At 38.9% G+C, this 22,518-nt stretch overlaps 1 protein-coding gene across 8 annotated transcripts in view; it reads left to right on the plus strand.

Moving 5' to 3' along the window:
• The window catches only part of RGS7 (regulator of G protein signaling 7), a 487,100-nt gene that overhangs the window by 411,227 nt on the left and 53,355 nt on the right, over positions 1–22,518 (plus strand). For 5 of the 8 annotated variants that reach the window (XM_070768112.1, XM_070768111.1, XM_019976929.2 and 2 more), the window contains 3 exons: positions 7,276–7,340; positions 8,678–8,754; positions 8,861–8,942. In XM_070768112.1, the coding sequence (XP_070624213.1) occupies positions 7,276–7,340; positions 8,678–8,754; positions 8,861–8,942 (224 nt within the window). Of the gene's footprint in view, positions 1–7,275; positions 7,341–8,677; positions 8,765–8,860; positions 8,943–22,518 lie in introns of all 8 variants that reach the window. The other 3 variants (XM_070768116.1, XM_070768117.1, XM_070768115.1) reach the window with 2 other exon arrangements.

Here is a 22,518-nt window from a genome sequence, read left to right on the forward strand (position 1 = left end):
CCATGGACTGAAGCACTCCAGGCCTCCCTGTATCACCAACTCCCGGAGTTTACTCTGACTCATGTCCATTGAGTCAGTGATGCCATCCAACCATCTCAACCTCTGTCATCCCCTTCTCCTCCTGCCTTCAATCTTTCCCAACATCAGGGCCTTTTCAAATGAGTCAGTTCTTTGTATCAGGTGGCCCAAGTATTGGAGTTTCAGCTTCAGCATCAGTCCTTCCAATTAATATTCTGGACTGATTTCCTTTAGAATGGACTGGTTGGTTCTCCTTGCAGTTCAAGGGAATCTCAAGAGTCTTCTCCAACACCACAGTTCAAAAGCATCAATTCTTCAGCACTCAGATTTCTTTATAGTCCAACTCTGACATCCATACATGACCACTGGAAAAACCACAGCTTGACTAGACGGACCTCTGTTGGTAAAGTAATGTTTCTGCTTTTTAATATGCTGTCTAGGTTGGTCATAACTTTTCTTCCAAGAAGCAAACATCTTTTAATTTCATGGCTGCTGTCTCCATATGCAGTGATATTGGAGCCCAAAAAAATAAAGTCTGTCACTGCTTCCAGTTTCCCCGTCTATTTCCCATGAAGTGATGGGACCAGATGCCATAATCTTAGTTTTTTGAATGTTGAGTGTTAAGCCAACTTTTTCACTCTCCTCTTTCACTTTCATCAAGAGTGAAAGTTCTTCTCTTTCTGCCATAAGGGTGTTGTCATCTGCATGTCTGAGGTTACTGATATTTCTCCCAGCAATCTTGATTCCAGCTTGTGCTTCATCCAGCCCAGCATTTCTCATGATGTACTCTGTATATAAGTTAAATAAGCAGGGTGACAATATACCACCTTGACGTACTCCTTTCCCTATTGGAACCGGTCTGTTGTTCCATGTCCAGTTCTAACCTGGGATGGTGCCTGGGAATTATTTCACCAAAGATTATGGCGTACTAGTGAAGAAAACACCTGGACATCCGAAAAGGAGCTCATGCAGAAAAACCCAGGCGATGGAGGCAGACGGACCTGAACTCAGTTGGTGTGTCACAGCAACATACTAACTGTGTAACTTTGGTCAAGGCTTGTTACATCTCTGAGCCTGTCTGCTTGCTTTTCAAGAAAAAATAATAATAATACTGACTCCCTAAAATTGTTGAATGAATAAAAATGAATATGCCTAAGAAAACTGGCATTGTTCCTCTCATACTTAATGGATCAAAATTGTTTTCGCTTGTCATTATAATTTACTGACAGATGCACTTTCCCTGTTCCTTGCATAAAGGCAAATTCTTATTCTTAATGTTCTCTCCATACATCTTTTGTGTTTTTCTTGAATATGTTAATGTTTACAATGGCAGTTCATATTTCAACACTTCATGATAGATTAATGTTTTAGTGCTAAACACGAGGAAATGGCATGGCTTACACAGAAAATAATTTATGGAACATCTCTCAAAGTCAGTCATCTCAAAATGATTAATGTCATTCGGTTTAACATTAGCTCTTGTCAGAGTCCATTTAATGAGAGTCATTGTCTAAACTTTCTCCCAAACCTGGAGAGCATTTAATTTTTAACTAAAAGTAGGCATAGTCTTTATTATTCTGTTTGTTTTTTCCCCCTGAATAAACATATACCAGTTTATGTCTCATTTGCTTGGTTTATTATACAAGTGAAGATTAATATGCAAGTGTATTATTATACAAGTGAACAATAAAATAAATATTCAATAAAAGGTTATAGATGGCTGGATGGCATCACCGACTCAACGGACGTGAGTTTGAGTGAACTCTGGGAGTTGGTGATGGACAGGGAGGCCTGGTGTGCTGCGATTCATGGGGTCACAAAGAGTCAGACACGACTGAGCGACTGAACTGAACTGAACTGAAAAGGTTATAGACAAAGAGAAAGTAAAATGATAATGATCTCAGACACTGTACCACTCCTATAGGCAATGATGCTTTGTCTTCTGTGATTTATCTTTTTACATACAAGTATAGAAGCGATTCAAATTATCCAACTTTGAATTTCCCACCACTGTTTGTCGAAAGAACATTTATAAAGCATGAACACTTTCTTATAAAGAGGATGTTGATGCTGTAATTGAGTTGGAAGTCCCAACAGAAATAATAGTGATTACTTAGCTGTTTTTTTCTGAGACAGCATGGAACAGACAATAACTTATTGATTAAAGAAGATTTAAAGAATGCTTCTTATACTCTGTCAATATCTAATGTCTGTTTTCATCACCAATTTAAACTTGCTGGAAAGCCTCTGGAGAACATAAACATCTACAAGCCAGTTTATACGGAGAAACACTTTTCCATGGTTACCTTGGTTTCATAGAAAAATAGAATATGTTGATTGTGTTTAGTTACTAAGACAAGCCAATATGAACTAAAGGGCTATGGAAAAAACACCGTTCTTTGACAATTAAGTTGTGTGAGATTTCTGATATTTTTTCACCCAAGTACAAAAAAATAATCCAATCCAAGTAAAATGGAGTCAGGAATGAATTTCCCATGTATTTACATCAAGAATCATCTAGTATAAAGGGATTGCAATGAGAGCTGGAGGCCAAGACCCAAGGAAGTTTTTAAGAGAACTGTGGTAAGGAGTAGAGACTGTAGTGGTGGTAGAAAACTCAAGCAGAAGCGAGAGATGGGAAGTTCACTGATATTATAAGCAAACAATGCACATTGAAATTCCTGCAGATGAACACACATCAACCAACATCTTTCATCTGGCTTCTTTTGAGGGTGCAATCTCCAGTATTCAAATAGAATGTGGACCTCAAGAAATTGAAATTTCCAGTAAAGACAGGAGCTGATGCTATACTTTTATGACTCACCTCATTCACTTCACCCAAATCCTGACCCTGTTGGAGCATGTCCTTATTGAATACTTTTATATTTTTTTCATTGCTGCTGCTGCTGCTAAATCGCTTCAGTCGTGTCTGACTCTGTGCGACTGCATAGATGGCAGCCCACCAGGCTTCCCCATCCCTGGGATTCTCCAGGCAAGAATACTGGAGTGGGTTGCCATTTCCTCCTCCAATGCATGAAAGTGAAAAGTGAAAGTGAAGTCACTCAGTTGTGTCTGACTCTTCGCAACCCCATGGACTGCAGCCTACAAGACACCTCCGTCCATAGGATTTCCCAGACAAGAGTACTGGAGTGGGGTGCCATTGCCTTCTCTGATATGTTACATTAAAGTATTATTTATTTTCTTGATTAATGGGTAATTTGGCAATCTCTTGACTTACCCTGTAGGCAAATGCCTCACTCATCTCATCCTAGGGGCAACTGAAACCAATGTATGCCAACTGCAGAAAGGCAGACATGTTCTCAACATAAGGAACTTTTGACAATTTAACAATGAGAATTGTCCAGAACTTACCTTATTTTGCAGAATGATGGTTTGTGCCCCAAAATATTCCACCAATGCTCTATTTCCCTCAGGATGTTTTGAGGACCTTTAGCCTATATAGAAAGGTTCTTGGACTTCCCAGATGGCTTAGTGGTAAAGAACCTACCTGACAATGCAAGGGACATAAGAGAGGCGAGTTTGATCCCTGGTGAAGAAGATCCCCTGGTGGAAAAAATGGCAACCTACTCCAGTTCTTGCCTGGAGAATCCCTTGGATGGAGGAAATTGGCTACAGTCCATTGGGTTGTAAAAGAGTTGGACACAGCATAGCAACTAAACAACAACAAAAAAAGGGCTTTGACAGTGTCAGTGTACAACCAAACTTCCCATTTTGCTTAGGCTTAATAACTACAGGAAGCATATTTATTTCATTTAAAGTTTTACTAAAGAAAAATAGTTAATTATGGTGACCATGAAAATAATAGACTGCTTACAATCCTTATATAGACTTTTTGACAATCAAAGAATGAAAGGGAAAATTTAAAAATAAAAAAAAGATCTCATATAAATGAGATCGTTTATAATATTGTTGTTCAGTCCCTCAGTCATGCCCAACTCTTTGCAACCCCCTAGACTGCAGCACGCCAGACTTCCCTGTCCTTCACTATCTCCCAGAGTTTGCTCGAACTCATGTCCATTGAGTCAGTGATACCACTCAACCATCACATCCTCTGTTACCCTCTTCTGCTCCTGTACTCAATCTTTCACAGCATCAGGGTCTTTTACAATTAGTCAGAATATAAGTAAGCACTAATAGGCAAACCTTACCTGCCTCCTTAGAAACCTGTATACAGGTCAAGAAGCAACAGTTAGAATCAGACATGGAAAAGCAAACTGGTTCAAAATTGGGAAAGAAGTACATCAAGGCTGTATATTGTCACCCTGCTTATTTAACTTATATGCAGAGTACATCGTGTGAAATGCCAGGCTGGATGAAGCACAAGCTGGAATGAAGATATTTGATTGCTCTATCAACTATTAATAACCTCAGATATGCAGATAACACTACCCTAATAGCAGAAAGTGAAGATGAACTAAAGAGCCTCTTGATGAAGGTGAAGGAGGAGAATGAAAAAGCTGGCTTAAAACTCAACATTCGAAAAAGTAAGATCATGGCATCACTGACTCAATGGACATGAGTTTGAACAAGCTCCGGGAGATGGTGAAGGACAGGGAAGCCTGGCATGCTGCAGTCCATCTACGAATTAGCGATACTATTTCATGAAGACTCAATTTTCTCAAGTCTATCAATTAAAGCTGAAAAACATTCTTAGTGAATACACAAATCAACAACAGAGGCATTATGTTTCATTGTTTTAATATAGAGTGGCTGGTAAGGTGCAGACTATTGTTCAGTCAGTTTTTGGTCTTTGAAATTTTCTCAGCCTGGGAAGTTAAGCGACAGAAACTTCATACCCTAGGAGGTAAATATTCTATATCCTAAGACTTTCTGGATAGATAATAGAAATTTTTTGTGGCATAGAGCTGAAATAAGACTACTTCTAAGTCCAAGTGATTTGCCAAAAAAAATTTTTTTTTCTTTTAATTAAAACCTGCTTAACAAGAAATTTGGATGTCTGATTTCACATTGTCCTTGAGCAAGGAGAGGGTGTGGTTCATTCCAGCTTGTGCTTCATCCAGCCTGGCATTAGTATTCTGTTTCTACATTGTCTTAACAGAAAGGAGATTATGTTGTTATTGTTCAGTCACTCAGTCGTGTCTGGCTCTTTGCAACCCCATGGACTGCAGCACGCCAGGCTTTCCTGACCTTCACCATCTCCTGGAGCTTGCTCCAACTCATGTCTGTTGAGTCAGTGATGCCATCCAACCATCTCATCCTCTGTCATCCCCTTTGAAGGAGATTTAGATTGTTTTAAATCACACTAGACAAAAGCTCTTGTGGGAACCTGAAGAAAGTGAAGTCAGAGAGTAAACTTGAACACCTGGCAAGGTTCCAAATTTTCTTTTGGCTTAGCAATTGCATGCCTTGCTCTTCAACTCTTCCTTGACTCAGAATGTCCATGTCAGTGTGAAATCATGACTTTATCCAGTAATAAAATTTCAGAGCTGGAGGGAACCTGAGAGGTCATCCAATTTGACCATCTCAGCTAAGGATGAGGCAGCTGAGTTCCAGAGAGTGACAGGATTCATTTAGTCAAGGTCACAAGTTATGGGCCAAGTTTTCAATGCACGAAAAAGTGAGATAAATAGAAGATTGCTGATATCTAACTCATCAGAGCATTCAGTAAAGACTTTCAATAATATATTGAAATAGTTGTTATTGAATATATTGAATAGTTGTTACTTTTCTCAGCTATTAAGGACATATACCAAATGTGGGGCTTCCTTTGTAGCTCAGTTGGTAAAGGATCTGCCTGCAATGGGTTCAATGGAGACCTGGGTTCAATTCCTGGGTCAGGAAGATCCCTGGAGAAGGAAATGGAAACCCACTCCAGTATTCTTGCCTGGTGAATCCCATGGACAGAGGAGCCTGGCAGGCTACCGTCCATGGGGTCGCAAGAGTCAGATACAACTTAGTGACTAAAACACAACACACACCAATTGTGGGTCTTCCCTGGTGGCTAAGTGGTAAAGAATCCACCTGCAATGCAGGAGACACAGGTTTCATCCCTGGGTCAGAAAGATCCCCCAGAGATAGAAATGGCAACCCACTCCAGTGTTCTTATCTGGGAAATCCCACAGACAAAGGAGCCTGACAGCCTACAGTCTTTGAGATTGCAAAGAATCGGACATGACTTAACACTGAACAACAACAAAATAAAAACAAATGTGCTGTGCCTTTGCATTTCTATCATTGTTATGGAACAAATTCTGGCAAGATCAGTTTTCTGTGACTGACCTGAGCTATGCTTTCATGCTAAGTCTGAGGCGTCAGGTTCTTGTTAAAGAAGTTTCTTTTCAAGCCTAGAAATATGATTACAAGGCTGCTCAGTCTCCTACTGTTGCTCCTTTGTGAAGCTTTGGGCAGCTGTTATAATAAAAGTAAGTGATAACACACTGTACTCCCAAATCACCATGCTGTTTGTCAAGCTCCAGTACTATTCCTCAGGCTGATTTCCTGGAATGGGAGGCAAAGGGCCAGAATTGCAAAGCCATCATAAACATTTCTCTTTTAGATATAGTTTACCAGCTGGGAAAGAACAGCATCTCTGCTTAGTTTATAGGAAGGACCTAGAATTCTTCTGCCCAGCTGACTGACTGTTCAGTTCAAACCACCAGATGAAATGCCTTGGAGTTAAAATGTGTCAAGAGGAACTTCATAGAATGGAATCACTGGAACATGACTGAGCAGTTGCTGAGTGCTTTTTGGAGGTTAAATCCTGTCTAGAGGCCAATACAGTACCCTGAGAGAACTTTTAATGACATATGAAATGGTTACCAAGGTTCCAAACATGTCTATTTTCTTGTAACACCTTTTTAAATTACCATTGTGTTTGAGTGGCTCAGACAATAAAGAATCTGCCTGCAATTCAGGAGACCTGGGTTCAATTCCTGGGTTGGAAAGATTCCCCTGGAGAAGGGAATAGCAACCCACTCCAGTATTCTTGTCTGTAGAATCCCATGGACAGAGGAGCCTAGCAGGATGCAGTCCTTGGGGTCACAAAGAGTTGGACACCACTGAGTGACTAACACTTTCTCTTCACTTGAATTTCAGTAATGATGTTACAGATTATTTGTTTTGTCCCCCCAGAATGATAAAATCAGAAATTTACAATTTGAGGAAAAATGACAAAGACCAATATGCTTTGGTTTATAATGCTCTATTTTTTTTATTTTTAGTGCCTCAGTGTAAATAAGCAGGCAAGAAATGATTGTGTTTTTTTCCCCCTTTTAGCGGTTTACCTCTGCAAAAGAACAATGCAAAACAAAGCAAGGCTGGAGCTGGCCGACTATGAAGCTGTAAGTACCGAGGACTTCCTGGCAAAGGAAGGTATAAGATGAGCAAGAATAAGGCCAATGGTCATTTCTGGGCACTCTGAACTTTCTACATTTATGAATCTTAGAGATCAGATTTCCAGGGAGGGACAGCATAATTACTATATCCCTTACTTGCTTACTTCCTCTCATCATTCACAGTCATGATGAAATTCTAAATACACAAATTCGGGGAAGAAGTAGGAAGTATATATTATTTGCTAAAACTGATTTAATATAAAAGTTTTATGTATGTTGTCATTTGTTTTTAGTCACTCACTAAGTCGTGTTTCTTTGTGACTCCATGAATGTAGCCCTCCAGGGTTCTCTGTCCATGGGATTTCTGCCAGGCAAGAATACTGGAGTGGGTTGCCATTTCCTTCTTCAGGGGATTTTCTGACCCAGAGATCGAACCTGCATCTCCTGCATTGGCAGGCAGATTCTTTGCCATTGAGCCACCAGGAAGCCCAAAATCTTTATGTGTATACATATATATATATAGTAGTATATACTATATATATATATACTATATATAATGAAGATATCCAAACTTCGAGAATTAAAGAGTGTTTACACTGGGAAAATGGTTTTTGCAAAATCTTTAGGTTGGTCACCATCAACAGATTAAATTGACCTCATGTAATCTGTTCAGATGATTGCTATCTTCTGATTTACTAAACTTAGAGCACTATCTGTAAATAGGTAGTAGGGGACCAAAGGTTTACATTTTTCTCAAAAACCAGATAAACTTATTGAATCAGTAGTAGAAATGTACTGATTTCTTATTCAGTAAAATGGGCAGAGAAAAATCCAATGAATTACTCTTGAGCACTTTTTAATGTAAGTTTAGTATTTGGGGTTTTTAGTTATACTTGCTAATATTGATGTTTGTAATAGGCTTTCCTATGTCCTCTGTGACTGTTAATTTTAGGATTAGCTGCATTTAGTGAGCATGACTTATCATTCCAAGTACACTTACTCCAAGAAATTTTGATTTGTTTTCTTGGTAAGTACATATGGTACAACCGGGCAGAAACAGATAGCTTTTGGGCTTCCCTGTGGCCCTGCGGGTAAAGAATCCGCCTGCAATGTGGGAGACCTAGGTTCGATCCCTGGATTGGGAAGAGTCCCTGGAGAAGGGAAAGGCTGCCCACACCAATATTCTGGTCTGGAGAATTCCATGGACTGTATAGTCCATGGGGTCGCAGAGTTGGACACGACTGAGCGATTTCCACTTTCACTTTTCACATATGGTAGATAAACTAGAAGGGGGCATAGTAAGGCTGAGCTCCAGAATGTCTTCTCCGTGGTATATTTTACAGGAGAGCTTGGCCAGGCTACAGAGAGCATTTGCCCGGAAGTGGGAGTTCATTTTTATGCAAGCAGAAGCACAAGCAAAGTGAGTCCTTGTGAGTCTTTTGGAAGATTTGTTCAAGTTGTGGCCTTTTATCCACAGAGGCACTATGATTAACACTGCTTACTGTTCATTGCTGTGATGTTAACAGAGTGGACAAGAAGAGAGACAAGATTGAAAGGAAGATCCTTGACAGTCAAGAGAGAGCGTTCTGGGATGTACACAGACCTGTGGTGAGCAAGCACACGCACCAACATTGTCTGAATTCATAATTTCAGCCTTTGGAAAGTAAAGGAAGAATGTAGTAACTCCGTTTTTCTCCCCCCCGCCCCCGAAGTCGGTGAATTTAGAAGAGTGCCGCCGTTAAAGCGACTGGAGTTCAATAGTATAATATTTAATTTATAGGACTGCTTTTTTCTAACGTGACACTACTTGCATACTCACTTTTTGCTTCTGAGGTGCCTGATACTTTCATGCACTTGAAGGAAAGAAGTCTGCAACAAAGGAGGTTGGCATGGCTTCCAATCTACATTTTTTCTGAATTTATAGTAAAAGTCTGAGTTAAAATGTTATTCCTCCACTAATTTTTCTTTTTTAAAACCTACTAATAGCCTGCCTTGAATGACAGCTTTAATGGAAACATTTTAGGTGGCTCTGCTTCAGCTTAGCTCATATTTCTGATAATGTAACTGGTCATTGAATCTATATACAATAACTTAGCTGGCTTTCTTATATAGTAATGTTATAGTAATAGTAATGTTAAACCATATGAGCCAGAGTAACAAATAACAAACAACCTTGATTAATACCAGAAAACTTTGTGTAAGGAGTTAAACAATGGTTATGAGCTTATATCTTTAAACATAGACCTAGAGAATGGTATTTATATAGTATTATTAAATAACAGGATCACAGCAAGAGATGAATCAAGATTCTTTGAGACTATCTTAAAATTTTCCTCTCAGCTACCTGTGGGAATGGGCCAAAATAGGTCTGTTTTCCAAAGGTTTGTATACGCATGTCTATATATATATATGATTAAAATTTGAATTTTATATATATTTAAATTCTAGATATTAATTCAACTCTCAGATTTCATATGAAATTTTTTTGAATTCACAAAAAATTAGAATTGAAACTTAACTACTCAAAATTCAGTTTTATTGCTCATGGTGTGAAAAAGATTGTGAGGTCACATGCATAAGTATTGCAAGGATATGAAGTAGGATTTTTGCTTGTTTTAAGCCATCTCTAGAAACTGGTTAATAAGTTATGCCCTCATGTTCGTCCACTTTATGCTCCTGAACATCTGAGGGCCCATCTCTAGCCTAGTTTAAATCTGATGACTCTTGGCAACTCAAGAGGACTTGCTCCATGTCGGATCCCCTTCTCTGCCCACATCTATTCCACAGCAAAAAATGCTCTCAGATTATGTAAATTGATCCCACCTCAACACACTTGCCTGTTCAGTCGCCCAGGAATTACTCAGCCAGTCCCGTGCCTTCTCTGTGCCCTGTAACCATTGTGAGTAGGCTCCAGTCCTGTTTCTCCTCAGAGCAAGGCACTCATGAATGTTCTCCAGGGGGCCCCTGCTGTGCCCCTCACTAGGTGTTCATTTAGAAAGTCCTCCCAAAGAGCACCTGGAGGCAGAAACCACCCTGAAGCTGTTAGTTCCGTTTCCCTTATTCAATTTGTGGATGCCTCTGCTTGGCTTTATATCTCTTAAAATGAACATGTTATGCAATTCTTGCTTACTGTTTGTTTTCTAGAGGGGAAAAAAAACAGAGCTTTGGGTTACCTGCATGATTCTGAGAATGTAATGCGCCTAACCCAACCCTACCTTCAGTTATGTATGTTTTATATTACAACTGTGTATCCCTTTGGAAGAAATGTTTTTGAAGTGGTTCCAGGTGTGTGTGAAGTGATGACACTTGTCTGGAGGCCGTATCAGTCACACAGGTCCTGCCCTGTGTCTGGATTGTAGAATTCTGAGTGCCTACTGAGGATTAATTGACAGAGATGATGCTGGCAGGATTGTTAAGCAGGACACTCCTAAAAGAGTTTTTAATGGCTATCTCCCCAGCAAAATACACAAGCTATATTTCTATTCACTGGCTGTAGTGTTAATTAAACAATAAGAAGAAGAACTTTCTAAGATAACTATACCTCCAAAAATGTCCTTATTTTTATTTTGGTTTTAAAAAATTCTTATTACAAAATTATGAACACACTACTGCGTGTTTTTAAAGTATAGAAATTAATATTCTCATTGGAATAAAAGACTCTATTCAAATTTCACAGACTTATAACACAATTTAATTAAAACACTTTTAAGCTATATAGTTATATTTTTCCTGTATTGCTTTAGATTTATGAATATATTAAGTACCTTTGTTCTCAAAGACAAAAATGGAGTTATCCTAGCAGTACTGTTTGTTGATTTGTTTCATTTTATTTCCTCTTGCATAATCCTACTCTTTAACCTTAGCAGAGAACAATTAATCCTGATAAAGCTTTTACTAGTTTAAGTCAATAAGTAAGTGATACACTATACTGCATTTTGTTTGGTTTGCTTTGATTTGATCTGGTTTGATGCTGTCATTTATTTAATTAAAATAGGTTGGAAATAATTAGCGAGAAATATAGTCAGGAAGGAGAAATCTCAAAAAGAAGCTCAGAATCTTTAAAGTATACTTAAAGTAGAATATTGTAAAATATTATGAGTTTATAGTTAGAGATGTAGAAAATATATGTAATGTGATTTTTTTAATGAAATCACTTAACACAGTATACTCATTTATTGCATTTAATACCTTTTTAAAATAAATTTAGCTTCCCTAAGTACGTCCATGTTTACTCCCCCCCAAAAAAAGTTTAAGTCATAACACTGAGAAGGACTCTTCAGTTATTAAGGACTCCAGACAGAATTGTCAAACACTAACTACAGTAAGTGCCTACACATGAACCTTCAAGTTGCAGACTTGAGAACGTGCACCCTCGTGTCCGCACACATAAGTTAGTTCACTTGTCTGGCATACATTGTCATGTGCATGCATCCTCTGCAAGTGGTTATGTTTTTGTGTGCTTTACTGTACAGTAATGTATAGAGTTCAGTAGTATAGTATATTTACTTCAAGCTATTAGTTGATCTATAAGAGGACAACTTCATTGAACTCCTGGCTGTGCAGCACAGGGAGCTTACTAATGAAAACCTGATGGAATTGGAGCCCAGAGAAAAGACAAAGAGGGACAAGAGAAAGAAGAAGTAACTAATGAACAAGAGATTTACAGCACAGGAAATGGCAAGGGGATTTTCTTTATTTGAGAAGGCAAGGTTAGCTTTTGAGGCACAGGACCCAAACACAGAATGGTATATGAAGGTTGTAGCAGCCGTTCTGAATGAAATCCAGTGCTACTATGTCATCTATGATGAGAAAAAAAGGGCTACTACTCAGACATCCCTGGATCATTTTTTCAAGAAGATAGAATTGAATCCAACAAGGAACCAGAATTTTTGCCATCAAACTTAGGCATGAATGAAATTTCAGCTTGCCCTCCATCTCTTATTGCTGACAGTCCTTCAGCTCTACCATCTCCCACTTCCTCTTTCTCCTCCAGTCAGTAACTCTTCTTACCTGTTCACTTGATGCCAGCCCCTGTATGCCAGTTGTACGGTACTCCTGTACCTTTCAAGATACTGTATTGTAAGATTAAAAATGTTTTCTTTATTTTTTGTTTTTATGTATTATTTGTGTGAAAATTATTGTAAACCTGTTACAGCACAGTACTAGATAGCCAGTGGTGTTAGTTGGGTACACTGGCTAACAATGTTAGACTTAACGAAAAAAATTAGACTTCCCAAGGTGTTCTTGGAAGGAACTCATTTATATGTAGGGGACTTACTGTATTCAAGATAATAGTAGGGGAAATAGACCAAATTGTAACAAATGTCAAAGATAATTTGGGATATGGGTTGACTTGTGTATTTAGTGTTTTGATACTTTTATAAAAGCCCCTTCAAGGGCTAATGGAGTCTTGTTGTTGTTTAGTTGCTACATTATGTCCAGCTCTTTGCGACCCAATAGACTGCAGCACAGAAGGCTCCTCTGTCCTCCACTGTCTCCCAGAGTTTGTTCAAATTCATGTCCATTGAGTCGGCAATGATCTAACCATCTTAGTCTATATTAACTGAGTTCAAGCAACTAGTTGGGTGCCAGGTGGCTCATTTGTGTCCGATTCTTTGTGACCCCCTGGTCTGTAGCCCACCAGGCTCCTCCATCCATGAGATTCTTGAGGCAAGGATACTGGAGTGGGTTGCTATTTCCTTCTCCATTGAGCAACTAGTTAAATTGCAGTAAAAATTATGTTTGTCACAGTGCTAAAGAGTTTAACTGACACTAACTTCCAAGTATTTGTTTTAATATTTTCAGATTATAATTTCTCGAAGATCAGAGAGTTTGAAATTTTCTATACATTTCCTGTAAATCATTTTTTTATTTGAATAAATTAGTGTGGAGTGTCTGGTGAAGCATGTGTGTGTATGCACAAAGCCCATTAAAATTTGGGGTTTAAAAGTGTCTGAAGAAGAGGTTATAGATTTGCATAATAAGTTTGAGAAGTTCAATAAGATTCAAAGTTTTTATAACCTACTGAATTAGATCTAAGTGATTCTAAGGAAATACAACCATCATGGAGGGAAAAAAGTAGTCTAGTGAATTGGCCTTTCAAAGAAGAATGGTCCTGATATCTGGAACCAAACTTGTTCCTCACGGCCCTATTGTGGTGCCAGCTTATATCCTTAGCGCTGACTTTGGTTTTTTGTTTGTTAGTTACATTTTTTTCAGCTTAATGAGGTGTACTTGACAAACTAAATTGTAAGATACTTAAAGTGTACAATATGATGATTTTATATATGTGTTCTTTGTGAAAGGACTCCTGCCATCAAGTTAGTTAACCCTGACTTTGAAAGTTGATCTAAAGAGATGGAGTGTAGGGAACCTGGGCACATTCATATGTGCAAGGTAGAGTCAGCCGTATAGAGTGAATCACCTCTCCTCTCACCTTGGAAATCCATAGTGACCTGTGGGAGCTCTAGGGTTATACTTGAAGACAGTACTGTGGGTGAACATTATTTATACCACAAACTATAAAGCACAAGGCCACAATTATAAATATTCTTGCAGATACACTGTGACAGGCATCACCTTGGCACATTTTTGTTGAGGACCATAGAGGGGAACCTGGTATAAGGTTAAGATACAGATATTTAAAAAAAATTTTGTTCAAGTATACCATACATACTAGAAATGCATATCAAATCCATAATGAAATGGCACCTCACACCAGTTAGAATGGCAGTTCTAAAAAGATAAGAGATAATAAGTGTTGGTGAGGATATGGAGCAAAATTCTGTGCACTGTCCTGGTGGGAATGTAAATTGGTGCAACCACTATGGAAACAGTAAGGAGGTTTCTCAAAATATTAAAAATAAAACTGCAATATGATCCAGCATTTCCACTTTTGGGTATTTAACCAAAATAAATGAAAACATGAACTTAAAAAAGCACCCTCATGTTCAATGCAGCATTATTTACAATAGATGCAACCTAAGTGCTCATTGATGGGTGAGTGAATAAAGAAAATGTGGACACAGGGATACCTCAGGGATAGTGTAGGTTTAGTTCTAGAGCACCACGATAAGTCATAGAGAATGTTTGCTTTACCAGTGTATATAAAAGTCATGTTACATGATATGGTGATCTATTAAGTGTGCAATAGCATTATGTCTAAAAACTAATGTCCATGCCTTCATTTAAAAATACTTTCTTGCTCAAAAATGCTAACCATCATCTGAACCTTCAGCAAGTCATAGTTGTAATGTCAAAGATCACAGATCACCATCAGATCAGATCAGATCAGATCAGTCGCTCAGTCGTGTCTGACTCTTTTCGACCCCATGAATCACAGCACACCAGGCCTCCCTGTCCATCACCAACTTCCGGAGTTCACTGAGACTCACGTCCATCGAGTCAGTGATGCCATCCAGCCATCTCATCCTCTGTCGTCCCCTTCTCTTCTTGCCCCCAATCCCTCCCAGCATCAGAGTCTTTTCCAATGAGTCAACTCTTCACATGAGGTGGCCAGAGTACTGAAGTTTCAGCTTTAGCATCATTCCTTCCAAAGAAATCTCAGGGCTGATCTCCTTCAGAATGGACTGGTTGGATCTCCTTGCAGTCCAAGGGACTCTCAAGAGTCTTCTCCAACACCACAATTCAAAAGCATCAATTCTTCGGTGCTCAGCCTTCTTCACAGTCCAACTCTCACATCCATACATGACCACAGGAAAAACCATAGCCTTGACTAGACGAACCATTGTTGGCAAAGTAATGTCTCTGCTTTTGAATATGCTATCTAGGTTGGTCATAACTTTCCTTCCAAGGAGTAAGCGTCTTCTAATTTCTTGGCTGCAGTCACCATCTGTAGTGATTTTGGAGCCCAGAAAAATAAAGTCTGACACTGTTTGCACTGTTTCCCCATCTATTTCCCATGAAGTGATGGGACCGGATGCCATGATCTTCGTTTTCTGAATGTTGAGCTTTAAGCCAACTTTTTCACTGTCCACTTTCACTTTCCTCAAGAGGCTTTTGAGTTCCTCTTCACTTTCTGCCATAAGGGTGGTATCATCTGCATATCTGAGGTTATTGATATTTCCCCTGGCAATGTTGATTCCAGCTTGTGTTTCTTCCAGTCCAGCGTTTCTCATGATGTACTCTGTGAAAAAGTTTGAAATATTGTGAGAATTACCAAACTTACTCAGGGACACAGAATGCACAAGTACTGCGGGAATAACGGTGCTGATAGATTTGCTTGACGCAGGGCTGACACAAACCCCTTCAGTTTCTACAATGATGCAGTATCTGTAGCTCCCCAGCTGGCACAGTGGTAAAGAATCTGCCTGCCAATGCAGGAGATGCAAGAGAAGTATGTGGGTTCAATCCCTGGGTCAGGAAGATCCCCTGGAGGAGGAAATGGCAGCCCACTCCAGTATTCTATTCTTGCCTGGAAAATCCCATGGACAGAGGAGCCTGGGGGGCTATGGTCCATAGGGTGCATAAAGAGTGGGACATGACTGAGCACTGACATGCTCATGACATCTGTGAAGAACAATAAAAAGTGTGATAAAATGAGCTGTCCCTTATGTATGTACATATGTAAGTGTTTGTGTACACATATGTACATACACAAACACATTTGTAGTTCAGTCATAAAAAAATAAAATCTTGCCATTTGTGACAGCATGGGCATGTGAAATACGTTAGAGAATGACCAATACAATATCATTTCACTTATGTGTAGAACCCAAAAAATATACTCTTAGATACAGATTGGTGGCTGCTAGAGGTCGGGGGTTGGGATGCTGGGAGAAATGGTGTGAAGGGGGTAAACAGGGACAGACTTCCAGTTTTAAAAGAAGTAAGTCCTGGAGATGTGATGTATAGCACCTTGACTTTAGTCACTAATACCGAAGTGTATATTGAAAAGTTGCTAAGACAGTAGATTTTAAAAATACTCATCATGAGGAAAGAAGTTTAAACTGTGTGGTGATAAACGTTAAGTAGACTTATTATCTAGTTTTGCAATATATACATATATTGCAATATTATTTTGTAATATATACATATATTAAATCATTATATTGTACACCTGAAGTGAATATAATGTTATATGTCAATTATATCTCAATAATAATTTTCTAAAGGATGGCCTACATACAGAAAATTGCACAAAGCTTAAGTGCACAATGAATTTTCAAGAATTGAACAGAACCAGTTCACCAGCCTTGACTGGCAAAGCAATGACAAACCTAGACAGCATATTAAAAAGCAGAAACATTATTTTGCCTACAAAAGTCCATTTAGTCAAAATTTTGGTTTTCCTAGTAGTCATATACAAATGTGAAAGCTGGACAATAAAAAAGGCCTGGTGCCAAAGAATTGAGGCCTTCAAACTGTGGTGTTGGAGAAGACTCTTGAAAGTCTCTTGGACTGCATGGAGATCACACCAGTCAATCCCAAAGGAAATCAACCCTGAATATTCATTGGAAGGACTGATTCTGAAGCTGAAGCTCCAATATTTTGGCCACCTGATGAGAAGAGCTGACTCACTGAAAAAGACCCTGATGCCGAAACTATTGAAAGCAGGAGAAGGGGACAACAGAGGATGAGATGGTTGGGCGGCATCACCGACTCAATGGACATGAGTTTGAGCAAACTCCAGGGCATTGTGAAGAAGAGGGAAGCCTGGCATGCTGCAGTCCATGGGGTCACAAAGAGTCAGACACAACTGAGTGACTGAACAACAACAAAGGCACCAGGATCCCAGAGCCCTACCAGGGACCGTTCCAGTCACTGCTGCCTAGGTCAGTGGTAACTTCTCATACCATAGATACGTTTGCTTATTTCTGTCTTTATATAAATGGAATTATTAATATCACTCTTCTCATATTCAACATCTTCCTTTGAGAGTCTTTCATGTTATTGCATATAGTTATAATTTGTTTATCCCCATTACTGTATTAGTATTCTGCTATATGACAGTAGAGGGTTTCATGATATATTGATGCTAAATTAACTTCCATAGGGTTAACACTCCACTATTATATCCATAATTTTGATTTTCAATTTATTATTTTTACTAACTTGTTATATTCATGATTCAACTTAAGTTACTCCAGACTTTTGTTTATCACACAAAACCATCAGCTCAGTCTCTTTAATTTAGGTTCAAAAGCAATGCAGACCTCAAAATAAAATAGAAAAACAAGGTGAATGATATTATATGTTATCACATATAATAAAGGAGTAATCTTATTTATATATAGAACTCATATGTCAGTGAGAAAATATCAAAGAAGTAAAAAATGTAATGGGAAACATTTATATTTTTACCTATTAAATTTTCAAACAATTTTTAAAATGTAATATGACCATATATCTGCATACAATCTCACACTCTTAGGTCCAAAGGTCTATTTTAATTCTTTGGTTGTTGCAAGAGGCATAAGTAAATAGATAGGTAGGTGGATGGATAGATAGGTATGTAGGTAGATAGACAGACAAGACAGAGGGACAGGCAGATGTGTAGAGAGAAGACTGAAAAGATATATACATGAATATCAACAATAGTTTATTTATGAATGCTGAAATTCTGTTGATTTTATCTTTTTATGCTAATCTGTTTTAAAATTAAAATTTAATATGTTTACGTATTCAGTAAGAAAAATCAATAATAGTTTTAAAAAATGAATCAAGACTTCCAGTCCAGCATTGAAAGATCTTGGAAATTATCACTCTCAGTCTCACAATAAGAAAAAGAGCTGAATAAACTGAAAATCAACGATTTTTCTTACATTCATCTCAGAATGAGGTCATTACGTAAAATGCTGTAAGTGCCCAAAACTGGAGAGACAGGTGAATACAGGAAATCACAATTTACCGGAAGCCCAAGAGCAGAAACCTCCAAGGAACCGATACTGGGGTAAGAAACTTAACCTGTAATGGACAAATAGCTGGAGGTTCAGAGAAGACTAACCTGAAAGTTAAGACTCCAAGGGAGCCCAGTCTTGAGGCGACACCATACACTTGTGAGTTTTGCCTCCAGGAATTCTACCAGATTCTCACAGTGAAGTTTGAAGAGAAATCCCTTTGTACATCTCTCAGGGGAAGGGAAAAAGGAACTATTTTCAAATACTCTCAGAACATTCTCATCTTCTTAACTAGATCTGCGTTTAAGAGAAACTGATCGGAGTTGTACAGGAACTTCACCAACACAAAGAAAAGGAAATACCAGACTCTAATCCTGGTCTCACCCAAGTGAGGTGGAAAAAAAAAAAAATGGAGAGAAATTTGTAAAGGTTACAGCCCCAGAGCACAGGCTCACGAAAAGAATGGCACCTAACCCTAGAACTATAAAATGCTTCCACTCCCTCTGCGCCAGCCACAACATTAAGAGAGTCTAAACAACAACAGGGAACTGCAAAGGAAAAAACTGCACATCTCAAGCCTTATTTAGGAAGCCTTAAGGAAGGATTCTATTTTGGGGGCTTTAAAATCACTGCAGATGGTGACTGCAGCTATGAAATTAAAAGACACTTACTCCTTGGAAGGAAAGTTATGACCAACTTAGACAGCATATTAAAAAGCAGAGAAATTACTTTGCTGACAAAGGTCCATCTAGTCAAAGCTATGGTTTTTCCAGTGGTCATGTATGGATGTGAGAGTTGGACTGTGAAGAAAGCTGAGCGATGAAGAATTGATGCTTTTGAACTGTGGTGTTGGAGAAGACTCTTGAGAGTCCCTTGGACTGCAAGGAGATCCAACCAGTCCATTCTGAAGGAGATCAGTCCTGGGTGTTCATCGGAAGGACTGATGCTAAAGCTGAAACTCCAATACTTTGGCCACCTGATGCGAAGAGCTGATTCATTGAAAAAGACCCTGATGCTGGGAAAGATTGAAGGCAGGAGGAGAAGGGGATGACAGAGGATGAGCTGGTTGGATGGCATCACCGACTCAATGGACATGAGTTTGGGTAAACTCTGGGAGTTGGTGAGGGACAGGGAGGCTTGGCATGCTGCGGTCCATGGGGTCGCAAAGAATTGGACACAACTGAGCGACTGAACTGAACTGAGAGAGAGGTTTCCCTGGTGGCTTAGTGGATAAGAATCCATCTGCCAGTGCAGGAGACATGTGTTTGATCCCTGATCAGGAAGATCCCACATGCCGATCCCATGTGCCACAGCTATTAAGCCTGTGCTCTAGAGCCCGGGAACTGCAACTACTGAAGCCCAGGAGTCCTAGAGAAGCCACTGCAATGAGAGGCCTGTGTACCTCAACAAAGAGTAGCCCCCTGCCCCTCACCGCTTGCCGGGTTAGAGAAAAGCCCTTGCAGCAATGAAGACCCAGCAAAACCAAAAATAAAAAATAAATAATGTTTGTGTTTTAAAAAGCCTAAGGGAAACCTGAAGACAACTGGGGAGACACAGACAAGGAAAGCAGAGGAAAGTTTATCTCTGCTATAACAAAAGAAAGCAGTAAATACAGCTTAACCTCTAGCTAGATGTGCAAACCACACAATAAACACCTGTTTGCCTCAGGGCCTTTACCCGATACATGATAACTGGCTTTCAACAAAAAATTCACATAGAGTGAAAGGGAAGGAAAAAAAGCAGCTCAAACAGACACATTAAGCATCAGAATCAGACTCAAATATGGCAGAGATGTCGAAATTACCAAACTAAGGATTTGAAACATGTATGAAAAATGTGCTAAGGTTTCTAATGGAGGAAATGAACAACATTAAGGAATAAAGAATAGAGGTATAAACATAAATATGGAAACTCTAAGATAGAATCAGAAGAAAATGTTAGAATAAAAAATGCCTTAACATTAAATGAAGAATGCATTTGATATGCTCGTAAATAGACTGGACATGGCCAAGCAAATAATCAGTGAGCTTGAAAAAATGTCAATAGAAATTTCCAAAGCCAAAATGCAAAGAGAAAAAGGATGAAAAAGACACGAGCTGTGAAATAATTATTAAAGGTGTCACATACATATAATAGGAATACCAGAAAGACAAACAAGAGAGCAAGAAGAGAAGAAATATTTGAAGCAGTGATGAGCCATCATTTCTGAAAATTAACCGAGAGCCAGGAAGCTTAAAAAACACCACCAGACTAAATATCAAAACATCCAAACCTAGACATAACACATTTAAATTTCAGAAAGTGGACAAATCTTCAGAGAAGCCAGAGGAAAAAGAAACACTTTACATAGGGAGGAAAAAGATTAACAGTTGCATCAGACTTTTAGAAATCATGCAAGCAGGAGAGCAGAGTGAAATATTTTGTGTCAAAAGAAAAAAAAAAAAAACTTTAGAATTCTATCCAGCAAAATTATCCTTTATAAGTGCAGGAGAAATAAACACTTTCTCAGATAAATAAAAATTGAGGGACTCTGTCATCAGGGGACTTGCAAGAAATGTGGAAAATCTTTAGAAAGAAGGAAATACCATAGGTCAGAAACTCAGGTCTATTTTTTTATTTTTAACTATCGTTCAAATGATAATAGCAGTGTTAAAGGGTACAGAAAGGAGAAGGCATTGGGAATAACCTATTATAAGGTAATTGAATGGAGTAGTATAGTGTGATTTGAAAGAGGAGTCTGATTAGATGTAAGTATGTATTGCAAACCAAAAGGCAACCACTGAGGAAAGTTTAAAATGAAATAGAATTAATATGTTAAGAAAGGCAAACAAAAGGAATAGCAAAAATTCTCAACTAAAAACATAGAAGGTAGAAAAATAGAAAAAATAAAAGGAAAAGAATCAGAGCAATGGCAATGAATAGAAAACTATGAAAAAGATATGGCAGGTATTAATCCAGCTATATTATAATCTCTTTAAACAGTGGTGGCCTAAATACACCAGTTAAAAGGGAGAGACTATCAGAGTGAATGAAAACCTAAAACCTAATTATATATTAAGAAACTCAGTTAAGTATAAAGACAGAGGTACAGATTAAAAGTAAAGTAAAGCTATGGAGAAAGTAAAGGGATGCTAACACTAGTAAACCTAGATAGCATATTGAAAAGCAGAGACATTACTTTGTCAACAAAGGTTCGTCTAGTCAAGGCTATGGTTTTTCCTGTGGTCATGTATGGATGTGAGAGTTGGACTGTGAAGAAGGCTGGGCGCCAAAGAATTGATGCTTTTGAATTGTGGTGTTGGAGAAGACTCTTGAGAGTCCCTTGGACTGCAAGGAGATCCAACCAGTCCATTCTGAAGGAGATCAGCCCTGGGATTTCTTTGGAAGGAATGATGCTGAGTTGAAACTCCAGTACTTTGGCCACCTCATGTGAAGAGTTGACTCATTGGAAAAGACTCTGATGCTGGGAGGGATTGGGGGCAGGAGGAGAAGGGAACGACAGAAGATGAGATGGCTGGATGGCATCACCGACTCGATAGACATGAGTCTAAGTGAACTCCAGGAGTTGGTGATGGACAGGGAGGCCTGGCGCGCTGCGATTCATGGGGTCGCAAAGAGTCAGACACGACTGAGCGACTGAACTGACCTGAACTGAACTGAACACTAGTCAAAAGATAGGTGGAGTTGTTGTTGTTCAGTTGTTCAGCCATGTCTGACTCCTTGTGACACCATGGACTGCAGTATGCCAAGCTTCCCTGTCTCTCAGCATCTCCTATAACTTGCTCAAACTGGTGTCCACTGAGTCAGTGATGTCATCCAACCATCTTGTCCTTTGTTGTTATCCCCTTCTCCTGCCTTCAGTCTTTCTCAGCTTCAGGGGGTTTTCCAATGAGTCGGCTCTTCTCATCAGGTGGCCAAAGTATTGGAACTTCAGCTTCAGCATAAGTCATTCCAATGAATATTCAGGATTGATTTCCTTTAGGATTGACTGGTTTGATTTCCTTACTGTCCAAGGGACTCTCAGAGTCTTCTCCAACAGTTTGAAGGCATCATTTCTTTGGCCAAAGTTCAAGGCATCATTTAATCAGCGCTCAGCCTTCTTTATGGTCCAAATCTTACACCTATACATGACTACTTTGAAAACCATAGCTTTGACTATACAGACTTTTATAGGCAAAGTGATATCTCTATATTTTAATACACTGTCTAAGTTTGTCATAGCTTTTCTTCCAAGAAGCAAGTGTCTGTTAATTTCATGGCTGTGGTCCCTGGGTGCAGTGATTTTGGAGCCCAAGAAAATAAAAGTCTGTCACGGTTTCCATTGT

Source organism: Bos indicus, chromosome 16, assembly GCF_029378745.1.
Source record: "Bos indicus isolate NIAB-ARS_2022 breed Sahiwal x Tharparkar chromosome 16, NIAB-ARS_B.indTharparkar_mat_pri_1.0, whole genome shotgun sequence".
In the NCBI taxonomy this organism is placed as follows: domain Eukaryota; kingdom Metazoa; phylum Chordata; class Mammalia; order Artiodactyla; family Bovidae; genus Bos; species Bos indicus.